Raw genomic sequence first — 12,229 nt, 5'->3', positions numbered from 1 at the left:
GAAAGCGATGGTGAGGGATACAGTGGATAGTGGAAAGGAAGTAGTTACACACTCCGAATGGACCCCCGCCAAAGAAACCAAACAATAGGCATCTAGGGGGAGGGTCTTGGAGAGCTAGAAACGAGAAGTGGAAGTAATTTGCAAAAACGGGAAAAGCTCTCTGCTTATAATAACAGACGCAGCGGCGACGGCAGAAAACAACACCAGCAGCAGCAGCAGCAGCAGCAGCAGCAGTAGCGGCGACGACAGCAAAAGCCTGGCGCAAAACAAAGGAAGCGGAAAAAATTACAGCACAAAAAGCAACAACAGAAACCATCATCAACAGCGACAGCAGCGGCAGCAGCGCAGCCACACCGAGTGCATAAAGGTAGACAAATATGCAAAGCAACAAAAAAAGAAAGAGAGAGCGAGCGAATGGTTTCTAGATAGCTGCAAATTGGTGCACAGTACCGACTACTGTACTCCCTGTAGCGTTCGCTCAACATAACATAACATAGCAAAGCGGCACGGAAAAGGCCTTACCAGATACAGCAGATGGCGTGATGCTACAAGTACACAGCAAACGAATATCTATTTTTAGAGTATTAGATAATTTTAAGTTGTTTCAAACTTCTCTATATTCAAGCGGCTACAATCTGTCTGCTAGTCGAGCATACAATCGGAGAAGAGGGCAAGAACAAGCAAGCTCTACAGCATACAATTACAGCACGGGCGGCTCCCTTCCTCTCCCACCGCATCAATGGGCCACTGCACACATGCAGGGGACAAAGTGCACTTCAAACAAAATGTCGCCCACATGGAAGCGTGCGATTTGCCGCAATTGCGTATCATTAATTTGCGTTTTGCCTGCCTGAACCGCTCGGCCACCCCCTCACACCGGACTGCTTATACTGCTGCTGGCTGTCGTCATACGTTTAAATTACTTTGTAAAATGTTTCATGGATGCAATGCTAGGGAGCATAGAGAGTAGAGAGTGCAGAGATGACAAATGGTCAACGGTTTATGCGTGGGCAATGCATTCTGTGAAGCATTGCCAACTTGTTTTACTCCATGAACTGCACCAATACATACATATGTACATATGTATATAAAGTACGAGAACAGAACTTTCTAAACAAAAACTCAAAGCGCGCATAAACCAAAGAAAATTGCTAACACAGATCCTAAGCAGGGCAGAAGGATGGGCTTGGCTTTGCGGTTTCATTGTTACACGACTATAACTTTTACAACATACGCTGAGCACTCCCCCAGCCCCTCACAGCTTTCCTCACTTTTCTCACAAAGCTCACTAATGCAAAGTCCCGTTTAAATTCCCTCTCAATATTCCAATCTGCTTAGGGCAGGCCAGCCACAACACCAAGCGGCAGCAACACTTCAACGTCGAGGTCTGACCGACCATATACGGGGATTGAACGAGAAAAGTTGTTGCTGTTTCTGTTACTACAGAATTGTATTATTGTGTGTGTGTGAGAGAGAGAGAGAGCTTTCAGCATATGCTGAATTGTGTACGTTTGAGGACTTATTGTAGTTTGTTGAAGCTGATTAAAGAGCGGAGGATAAAGTTGAAGGAGAGGGAAAACGAATTGAAACTACACTATAATGGAGTGCAACTTTTCTAAATTGAAACAGCCCGAAACTGCATGCAATTTTAAGATTATCATTATTATTAAGATAGAAAGTTTGGCTGCTGTTTCTTGCTTCAAAATATACATAATTATTTGTATCTGTAATTGCAAACTTTTTGATATGCTTTTATAAGCCCCGCTGCACAATTCATTTCCATTGAAGGCAAAAAATGTTTTGACCTCAACTGTGCAAGCCACTTACTCAATCCCCTGCCCCATTCCATCCCACGCTTAAGTGGGGGGTAAATGGCAATTATAAAATGTATTTCCATTACGAGAATAAACCAAATAATTATGCCAAAAGTATGCAACGAGCGGAAAAGCGTTGAAAGAGGGGGAACGAGTAGAGGGAGGGAGAGAGGAAAGGTCCACTTGAGATGCTCGTTGAGCTTGTAGCTCTCTTGGTACAACTATTCCATGCTCATTGCTAATTAAAACTAAATTGAGTGGCACACACACGGATACACACACCCACAGTCAACTTATTACTCTACTAAATTTGTATTTAAATATGTATGTACGCGTGTGTGTGTGTGTGTGTGTGTATGTGTTTGTAAGCCGCAGTTTTGTGGGTGGGTTCTCTGGCTGTGGCCTAATGCTAGTGGATTCGTGTTTGTCATTAATGTAAGCCAAACATATCAAATGTACATATTTACATACATATGTATGTATGTAGTATATGTGCATATTTACTGTGTGTGAATGATTTAAATTTATAACAAACAATTTTTCTCTAGCTGCACAGACAGTGGTAGAGGAAAGAGGAGAGCATGTGCATGCGTAAGCTCATTAAAAGCTAAAACGGAGACGGACAAACACCCACAATACTACACTGGAGAAAAACATATAAACAAGTGAACTGTATATAATTAATTTTAATTGAATTGCATCTCTAAATACAGTCTTAAGTTGCCATGGCAATCAAACCATTGTCACAAAGGACCTCGTCGTAGGATATAGACATTTATCTCAGTACTCAGCTTCCGCTCATTTTCCTTCTCTACGATATGGAGACGCACGCTCATAATGAACTTTTAATTGCCATTTAACCATTTCCATGCTTTCAATTGAAATGTTTTGCTGAAAGGCAGCAGTGAGCGAAATGAATGTTGGAATTATGGGCTGCAATAATGAACCAAATGGATCAGTGTGTGTGTGAATACAGATACAACATCACATTGTAAACATGAAAGAGTAACAAACGAACTGAAAGTAATTCTTTAAAAGGAATCTGTAAAGTCCTTTGCTTCCACAAAGTATTCGCGAGTCCAACTCTTAATTTCTGGTTACAAAATCAAGGCAGAATTGTGGAATACGCTGCTGGCCGTCCCCCGTCCAGCCCATGACCATATTGGGCACTTCGTCTAGACTGGGGACTTCTGCTGGAGTCTTTGTTCAGCGAACCGAACCGGTCCTAGGTCCCCGTCTCGGTCGTGCGTCATGCCAAACCAGACGGACCATAAATGTATCTCGTACTATAACTACTCGTACAATAAAGACAGCAGCACACAGCAGCAGCAGCAGCAGCAGCAGTCGAGCCATGCATTGAGCAACAACAACAATAAATTGTACAATAAATCAATGGCAACAAAAAAGAGACATGCATAACAGTCCGTCCATAACGGAAAAGAACGGAACAGATGAAGCGCATTGCTCCCGGCCTCAATGGGCGAAAAGAATTTCCCGTGAGCAGCAGAGTAGGGATAGTTTGAAAACTAAAAGATCATTTTCCATATAATAATCAATTATTCTTAAATCATATGAAGAATGATATTTAATCCTATCATTTGGGATTACGGGATACCTTTTCCCACAATTTAAGCATAAATCCTGCAAATCTTAAAGTGTATTAAAGCATCGCAGCTTTGCTTCTTCTTTGTACGCCAGTCCACCTGCCCCCCATCTTGCTTGCCTTTTGCCTTTCTACTCCACACACACACACAAAAGCCGACCGGCTTAGGCCTGTGGTGGTTTTACCCTTGCAAAGTGTATTCTGATTTAAACCAGATGTTTGCATTACGGACTATATAATATATAATTATTTCCCTATTAACGTAGTATACACTGTTTATTGGAACCGCTAAGATATTATAAATTTAGCTGCAGTGGGAACCACGGATACTGCGGCTTCCGAGGCTGGCCTTCCTCTCTTGTCCAGTTTGTTTTGGGCTCTGTTCCGTTTGCTTTTGCTTTTGCTTTTGCCTTTGCCTTTGCCTTTGTACTGCTTGTGTGTTGTTTGGCCCTGCCGAAGGCAAATTGTTTCATTTCTCTGCCTCTTACTCTCCCACTTCTTCCTTTTTTTCCTTTTCTTTTGGCTTCAGTTTATAGTTTGGGTTTGAGGGCTGGGGCCAGAGCCGGAGCTGGAGCCGGGGTCGGGGCGGGGGCCGCTAGGCCTTAAGCAGGTGTGACTTATGTGTTGGTATGGGTCTCTGTTTGAGTTAAAGTCTCCCCTCTCTATGTACTATACAACATAGTATGGTCTTGTGTATTAGTGCGTGTGTTGTGTGTGTGCTTGTTTGTGTATTTGTGTATTTGTGCAACCCACCTCACAAACTTGTTTGTTGTTGTAGTTGTTGTTACTTAATCGTCTGTGGACAGGTTATCGTTTGCTCTTGAACTTGAGGCGAGCGCCATAGCAGAGCAGAGGAGGTGAGGGCAAACAGAAGTCAAACAAACAAGCAAAACTGAATGGGGACTGGGACGGTACAGGAGATGGACAGCAAAATAAAAATAAACGAGGTGGAACGTTGTGAGTTGTTGCTGCGACCGCAACTCTACATTTACACCCGATACATAGTCAGTATGGATACATTAAACGACAAGTTTTGAAATATACTCGTCTCGGTCCAATATCTTAGGAGTGTGGATACCAAATTTGGTTGCTCTAGCTTTTATAGTCTCTGAGATCTAGGCGCTATGATACGTGTGTGTTAGAGAGAGACAGGGCGAGAAAAAATTAAATTTTTTTCTTCATTCTGGCTATAATAATGATACGATCCAATTCAGATTCGGAAGTCTAAAAGAAATATACTTGTAACAGTGACATATCACAGAAGTCTGGATACAAAATGTCGTTGCTGTAGCTCTTAAAGTCTTTGTGCACTAGGCCCTGATAGGGACGGACAGACGGACTTACGGACAGACAGACATGGGTCAATCGACTCGGCTATTGATGCTGATCAAGAATATATATACTTTATGGGGTCGGAAACGCTTTCTTCTGGACGTTACACACATCCACTTTTACCACAAATCTAATATACCCCTATACTCATATTGAGGATCGGGTATAAAATCAAATTGTATAAGGTGACGAGGAACTTATTGCATTAGCGTGATAGTATTTCTATGCCCTCTACTTGCTGCCCTCAGTTCGTGATAGATTGTAAGAGCCCTGCCCCTGCAAGGAATATCTTAGTTGCACTGCTTTCCACACACCATGGACTGCTTACTGCTTACCGTTTCACAATTAAGGCTACCTTTTCTCACTTCTTTCTCTCCCTTTCTCCCTCTCTCTCTTCACAATCGACCTCTCTTTGGCCATTTAACGCGGACAGCAATTATTAAAACAGAGCCATTGGCGACATGATAAACGATTTCCGGAATATTTCCGCCTGCACAGGACGGTAGGGCTAAGGGGAGAGTTATGGGGTTGCGTTGGGCCAGCCTTCTGTTGACATTCCCTTCCCCCTCACTACTGTTCCTGCCTGGCCGCGGGCGTGTAACGTTTACAGCGACACACTTCACTCCAAGGTATATTAATACAAGGTTGGTCTACTTGCACAAAGATAGCGGTAGACACATTCCACTTCGCGTCAGCCGACCTCATACATTTTTTGCACAGGCAGTGCGTAAATTGCGAAACTGTTAAAAAGAGGCTGCGCAAGCATAACGGTCTTGTTTACACACTCCTTCTGTGGGTGGATGGGTGCCATGGTGTCGGGGAGAAGAGAAAGGCGAAGGCAGAAAACAGTTGAAGCGAAACGAAACGCAACCAAAGGCAAGGGTAAAGGCCGATCAAAAATGCAAATTCCTGGCGACGAGTGTTGAGGGAAAAATGTCTTGGAAAAACGTTTTGAAAGGGAATCAAAGAAAGTTATTTCGACTTGATTAACAATATGCAAATTTATTAATTAAACGATGCTTTTTTATAAATCTCAACAGCTCTACGAAATATAAAATAATTGAAAAATATATCATTGTGATTGTGACTTAGAATGGCCACCTTAACCCTTAGTCTTGACACCATCCCACATCATCTGATTATCTCTGCGTTAGTTGCCGCATCTCGAATCACAACAATTAATTATTATAAATCTAATGACTTTATTTTCATGGCAATCTACAGAAATTTCTCACTTATTATCGCCCAATTAAGATTAGCAATGTGATGCCGTAAAAACGGGATGAATATCTCACCCAAAGAAACAAAATTAGCTGATGATAAGAAACCTATATATAGAGAAATTTAAAAATTAATCTTAATCTTAATCTCAATAATTTCTTTCACTGTATGTTTGTATGTGTGTTTGTGGGCACTGTGTTTGCGGTAACTGTTGTCAGGCGCACATTTTGTTTGATTGATTTCTGTGTTTTATGGGCATTATCCCCGTTTAAATTGCGACAAAGTTGCGCCTCAAATGAGGAAATGCTTACTTTAATTTAATTTTTTTTACGATTCTCCCCCTCTCATGGGCTGTCTCAACAAGCGAGGGGGACGGACTCTTGTATGGAGACCTGGGACCCTCTCGGGTCATGGATCATGTGCATGCATAATACCAGGCGGGTGAGTGCCGCGCGCTCCGTCCGCTTCCTTAGAGTCAAGAAGACAGCTTACATAATTTATTGAATTTATTTGTTGCTGCTGTGCAAATATTCTAAGCCATTTTATGGCCATGAGTGGTTTATGATTTATGCGGATCCTGTTCCAATTAAGAGCTTTGATCTTTTTATATCCATGGGGAGGGTATATGCAAGATTGGAAGATTGAGGTTGAATGATCATCAGACAAAAAACATATCGATTGAAGGGTTGGAAAGTGGCCATTGGCTGGGATCATTTACCCCTTCATATACCACACTCCTCGAAGCTTCTTCCATTTTCCGTGCAGCGCAAATATTTGTATCCTATTTTTTTGTTTGTTTTTTATCTGTTTTTGTTGCAAGTAAAGTACCACATTCCACGCAAATCCACAAAAATTGTTTTCCATTTTCTTTGTTTTTCTTGTTTTGTTTATTTGCGTGGTGTTTTTGTGGAAACAAGAAAAAACAAAGAATTTGCATAACAAAGTAAATGCTCGAGGGACAAGATGAAGAGAGAGAGAGAAAAATTGGGAGAGACACACAGACAGAGAGACGCTGCTGTTATTTTTGGCATAGCCATGAGAATGTGTGAGTGTGAGAGAGAGGGCCAGGTTAATGCACCGCAGATTAAAAACAATTAAGATGAGAGCGAGGCGAGTCAGAGAATGAGAGATAAAGCACGTTCTTACCTTTCTCATCCGAGGGTTTCTTCGTGGAGGACTCCTGTTGCTGCTCCTGCAATTTACTGCTATCCACAACGACGGCGCAGCACAACAACAACAACACCCGCACATTAGCTGTCGCCGGCATCTTGCCGCACTGCTCTTCACGCTTCTCCCCGCTGCTGTTGCTATCGGTGCTGCTGTCTTTCCGCTTCTTTTACTATTTCTTTCTCCTTGTGCACCAACAACAAATACAGCAACAACTAACAGCTCGTGCAGCCGGGGATAGCACTTTTCGTTAACCTTTAATTCAGATTTTTATATAGCTTTGCATTTTTCTGGCAGTGTCGCACGTTTTTGTTTACTTCTTTCGCGCGGTGAAACACACACGCACAGGCTCACACACTCACAAACGCGGTAATGAGGGGGAAAGGACACTTCCTCAATTAACTAGATATGTATTTTTACGGCAACAAAACCCACATTTATTTACCTATCACACCTCTGCACAGGCTTTTATTAGAATTATGATTATTTCACATAGTTTGGCGTCGAAATCTTTCATTAATTTTCACAACAATGCGCGACGTCACCGCGCTCGTCCAAATTTTTTTTTACTGCTAACGATGGGAAAAACTTTTAAACATACAGATGAAAACACGAACTTAGCCCGCTTAAGCCCCCTTTATTTAAACAGGATAACATCTTGAGTTAAACGCGGATAATAGTACTCATAATAATAATAATTACTATTTTAATTACCATCCTTCATCTTTGCATAACAATTATCACGATATCTTTCAACTGAACTGCGTTAAAAATTTTCAAGAATCATAATGTTCGTGGTGTATTTTACACACACTGGTCGACAATGGGTTAATCGTCCATGATGAAATAAGGTTTGACCAAAGAAGGTCAAAACATAAAACGTAAGTAGTGTGAAATGTAACGTAAGTGAGTATGGAATTTCACGACATTTCTTACGTTGCTTATATTTGAAGACCGTTATGGACATTTGTATACCCTATTTTTCTGGTCGTCCGTCTCGTGTGAGTAGAATGTTTTGAACATTTTGCTGATTTTAAAAAATCTTTGAGATCGTTAAGATATGTATATAGAATCGTGTTGGAGGACCACTTCAAAGAAAGTTGGAAAAAAATAAATTATGCCAAAAACATAACAGCATCCCATAATTAATCATCTGATTGCTTGTTGTCCAGACCCCTGTCAATAGTCCCGTCCCTGTCAAACTTACCGTCGCTCGACTCTTTTGTTCGTCGCAAGAGAGGAGCGGGAGAGAGCAACTGTTGTCAACTGCTATTGAAATTTATCAAAAATTTTATTTGAGATTTTAGAGGTGCTCAATATGTGGATCTCAAGTTCGGTAATTTATTCTACATTTACGTCTTAAGCGAGAGCGTAATTTTGAATGGGCTGTAGAAAGGGTAAGAACAACAGCAAAAAACAGCCAAAGCATATTACAAGGTTCGTAAGAACCTCACCTCGCGTTTGAGGACAGCCTTGCAAGCCAAGGTATGTTAAGAAAAAGAGGTATGGTTTTGCCGTTTCGAAAATTTCAGTTATTCCACCATTCATCTGGGATGTTCCTAAACCGCACGTTTCTATGCGATATTTAGCCGATGGTTTTTAAGGGCAATGAATGGCAATAAAAAGTAGTTCGCGCCTAGGTTAATTTCAAATCGTTTAAGACCATAAAATAACACCAGAAACATTAAATATACATCTGTCTGTCCTTCTTGTCTGCATTAGTTATCCCACTTTTCCACCCCATTTTTCGTATCCCCAAATCTGCTCAGCTGGGCTGGCGACATTTGTCAAGTTGTTTTGATTATTCAAAATTATAAAAAAAACTAATTTGGCAAAAAGTTTGAAAAACATAATAACAGAATACTCGTTAATCTAATATATACGTTAATATACAGCTCACGTTTTTTTTTTTTTGCAAGATGTTGCGTCAATTAAAGGTAAGGCGGAAGAAGTGCATTGCCGATTGCATAAGATTTTGCCTATTTTCTATTTTCGGTTGCAGCTGACGTTGAATATTTCCCGATGGATTTTTATGCCCTGGCAGCGCCAAGCCTCAGCCTCCAGCAGCCAGGTGCCGCCCTTCCTGGCCCCCATTAGCGACGACGTGATTGTGGACTACGAGGATCCGGATTACTTGCCGCTGCCGGAGTACCCGGTGCGTCCCAACGAGCCCCTGGAGACACGCAAACAGCGGTGAGTGGGGGAGAACACTTCATACGATGAATGGAATGATTACCCACCCTTCTAAATTCGACCATCCACTTCATAGTTTGCTCTATCAATCGCGTAAGCGTGGAATGCTGGAGAACGATCTACTTCTGAGCACCTTTGCCGCCAAATACTTGAAGGACTTCAGTGCCGAACAGACGGCCATCTATGACCAGTTGATAAATGGGGTCAGCAACGACTGGGACATATACTACTGGGCCACCGAGGTGAAGCCCACGCCCGAGGAATACAACACGGAGATCATGAAGCTTCTCAAGGAGCACGTGAAGAACGCCGAGCGTGTCACTCGTTTTCGTCAGCCGGATCTGACTTAGTGAGGGGCATGTAATGGTCCTGCTCCTACACAGGACAGGGGAAAACATGGTCTTGGCAAGCTGACACGCGACTTGCCTTGTCCATGGTTTCCCCCCACCAGAGCCCTCCAATCGAATCCAATCCTCTTAGCTGTAAGGACTATAAATTATTTATGCAGTCGATTAAAAAAACAATACTTTGAAGCTTAAGCAATAATCTCATGCTAGCACCTCTCGAAGACCTTGTAGAGCGTGGGCAGATTGGTGAGCTCATAGATCTGTTGCCGGAGACGAGCCGGGGGCAGTAGGTACTTTTTCAGAGCTGGAAAGAGCACATGCTCCGTTTGCCATGGCAGGTGACACGACGATTCATCATCGTGCCAGTCCTGTTGAGCATAGAAACGCGCTGTCTCGCGGCAAAAGGACTCGAAGCACTTGGCCTCCTGCTCCCAGTCAACCTCGGTGGCCAGGCGCAACAAGTAGACGGGCAGATGTGTGGCACTTGGCTTGTGCCGGCCCACCAGGCTGGGCAGCGACTCGACCGATCCTTCCTCCGATATGCGTAGACCGAAATACTCCTTCATTATGGGGGCCTTTTGCTGGAGGATCTGGACGGCGCTGGCGACCAGTTCGGTCTTGTCCCCATCCTCGGGCGTCCAGCCAGCCGCTTCGCTGTCCAGGGCAATCATTAACAGCTCGTGCAACGATAGCGGCGGCATTACACTGATCTCGGAGCAGTTCTGAAACTCGTACACCAATCTTTGGTAGAACAGCTCCTCGCTGAAGGCTCGGGTGTTGCACAGATAGAGGCGTGTCTCGTGCTGGAACAGGGCCCGACGCTCGTCCACACAGCCCACATACACCAGGTTTTTGAGGATGCTCCTCAGTTGAACGTTGCACTGTCGCTCCACGCTCTGTCGCATATCCAGGACGCTGCTCAGGCGAACCTCCCGCGCCTTGCGTGCTGCTATAAGGCGGAAGCTCTCCTCCTGTGAGCAACTCGTTTCGCTGGACTTCTCCTGGAAGGCGGCTGTATCGTTGCCGGAGGAGGTGGAGGACAGACCAGAGTCACTCTTTTTGATCGGGGCCAGGAACTTGTCCATCTTTTGTTCACTGGAATCGGTGCGAATGAGTTGCTTGGGATAGATGCGCTGGCTCTTGTCCACCGGCTGCGTTTCGTCCATATCTGAGGCTCCGGGCAACTTGAGTTGCTTGTAGAAGGTTCTGGTAGTATTGCTGCCCAAAAGTTGGATCTCCACCTGCTCCTTCAGGCGCTCGACGATCTCGTCCTGGTAGAGGAAATGCACCTCATGCTTGGTGGGGTGCACATTCACGTCTAGATTCTGGGGCGGCAGCTTTAGGCTCATGTACACAAAGGGATGATGGCCACGCGGCAAATAAGTGGCGTACACTGCATCCACGGCGCACTTGAGGGCTGGAAGGGAGGGAATCAGCTTTGAATATCCAGGAAATGGGAAAGATGCTACTCACCCGGCGACTCCACGAGACGCTGATTGATAAATAGCAGCATCTGGCTCCGCTTGGCCGAGTAGTTGACTTGAGTGAGCAGACACTCAACCTCGAACTTGAACACCTCATTCTTGTGACTGAAATGCAGTAACTCCTTGGAGATGCCGGCGCCATAGATGATTCTGATGTTCTCCGACCTCGAACTGGCGACAGGAGTCTTCAGCGAAGGCTGCGGCTCGCCCTGTTTGCGCAGGGTGAAGCCCACCTGAGGATTGTGTACTGCGTACTTGGCCAGAACATCGGAAAGCTTCTGGAACTCGTCACCCGGAGACTTGAGTGCCTGCCGTCGCTGCGACATGTTGTAGAACAAATCCTCGATGGTGATGATGGTGCCCTGGTTACCGGCACAGGGCTTCGGCTGACCCTGAAGCCGGCCATCGGCGTAGATGGCCTTGTAGCCGCACCGCTCCTGGGCCGTCTTGGTTTGGATCGTCAGGTGGGCCACATGACTAATGCTCGCCAGTGCCTCGCCGCGGAAGCCGAAAGTAGCTATTTGGGAGAGATCCTCGAATTTGGCCAGCTTGGATGTAGTGAAGCGTTCGCAGACTATTTCCAAGTCCTCTCTGCGTATCCCGGTGCCGTTGTCCTGGATCTGCAGCAGCGTCAGGCCGCCAGACTTCACGTGCACCTGGATGTGGCTCGATTTGGCGTCCAAACTATTCTCCAGCAGCTCCTTCAATGCGTTGGCCGGTCGCTGGATTATTTCGCCAGCGGCAATGCGATTCACCACCACCTCGTCAAGCTTTCGGATGACACCCGGCTCCAGATCCACTTGCATTATCCAGGTTCCAGATTAGATTCGTGATCAGTCTGCCGTTTACCTTGTTTTACTTAATTTTACCAGAACACAAACACACGCACGCTGCTTGAGTCGTATGCTGCTGTTCTCTCCTTTTCACTGCTTCGATCGGTTCCTCTTCTTCTCTGTCCGCTGTTGATCTGCTGCTGTTACTACTGCTGTTGCTGCTGCTGCTACTACTGCTGTTGCAGCTGCTGTTACTACTGCCGTTGCTGCTCATCAGCTGTTCCTCTGCTGCTGT

General features: G+C 44.6%; 3 protein-coding genes across 4 annotated transcripts in view; 1 reads left to right on the top strand and 2 right to left on the bottom strand.

Moving 5' to 3' along the window:
- Positions 1-7,739, bottom strand: part of LRP1 (LDL receptor protein 1) — a 52,585-nt gene extending 44,846 nt beyond the window's left edge. For both annotated transcript variants that reach the window (XM_002138176.3, XM_033378676.1), the window contains exon 1: positions 7,117-7,739. In XM_002138176.3, the coding sequence (XP_002138212.3) occupies positions 7,117-7,237 (121 nt within the window). In that variant the 5' untranslated portion in view covers positions 7,238-7,739. The remainder of the gene's footprint in view (positions 1-7,116) is intronic.
- Positions 7,740-8,866: 1,127 nt separating this feature from the next.
- LOC6898130 (succinate dehydrogenase assembly factor 2-A, mitochondrial) lies at positions 8,867-9,869 on the top strand. Its single transcript, XM_002138173.3, has 3 exons — positions 8,867-9,074; positions 9,140-9,330; positions 9,407-9,869. Exons 1-3 carry the CDS (start codon positions 9,057-9,059, stop codon positions 9,678-9,680), a joined length of 483 nt encoding a protein of 160 aa, XP_002138209.2. The 5' UTR covers positions 8,867-9,056; the 3' UTR covers positions 9,681-9,869.
- Mlh1 (DNA mismatch repair ATPase Mlh1) lies at positions 9,812-12,116 on the bottom strand. Its single transcript, XM_001360245.4, has 2 exons — positions 11,151-12,116; positions 9,812-11,094 (listed from the first exon to the last, which is right to left on the bottom strand). The coding sequence occupies exons 1-2, from the start codon at positions 11,965-11,967 to the stop codon at positions 9,884-9,886; spliced, it is 2,028 nt and encodes a 675-aa protein (XP_001360282.2). The 5' UTR covers positions 11,968-12,116; the 3' UTR covers positions 9,812-9,883.
- Between the last annotated feature and the right edge of the window lie 113 nt (positions 12,117-12,229).

The sequence above is a fragment of the Drosophila pseudoobscura genome, chromosome 3 (assembly GCF_009870125.1).
Source record: "Drosophila pseudoobscura strain MV-25-SWS-2005 chromosome 3, UCI_Dpse_MV25, whole genome shotgun sequence".
In the NCBI taxonomy this organism is placed as follows: Eukaryota; Metazoa; Arthropoda; class Insecta; order Diptera; family Drosophilidae; genus Drosophila; species Drosophila pseudoobscura.
The sequence above is the reverse complement of the archived record's forward strand: the minus strand, read 5'-3'. Positions and strand labels throughout refer to the sequence as shown.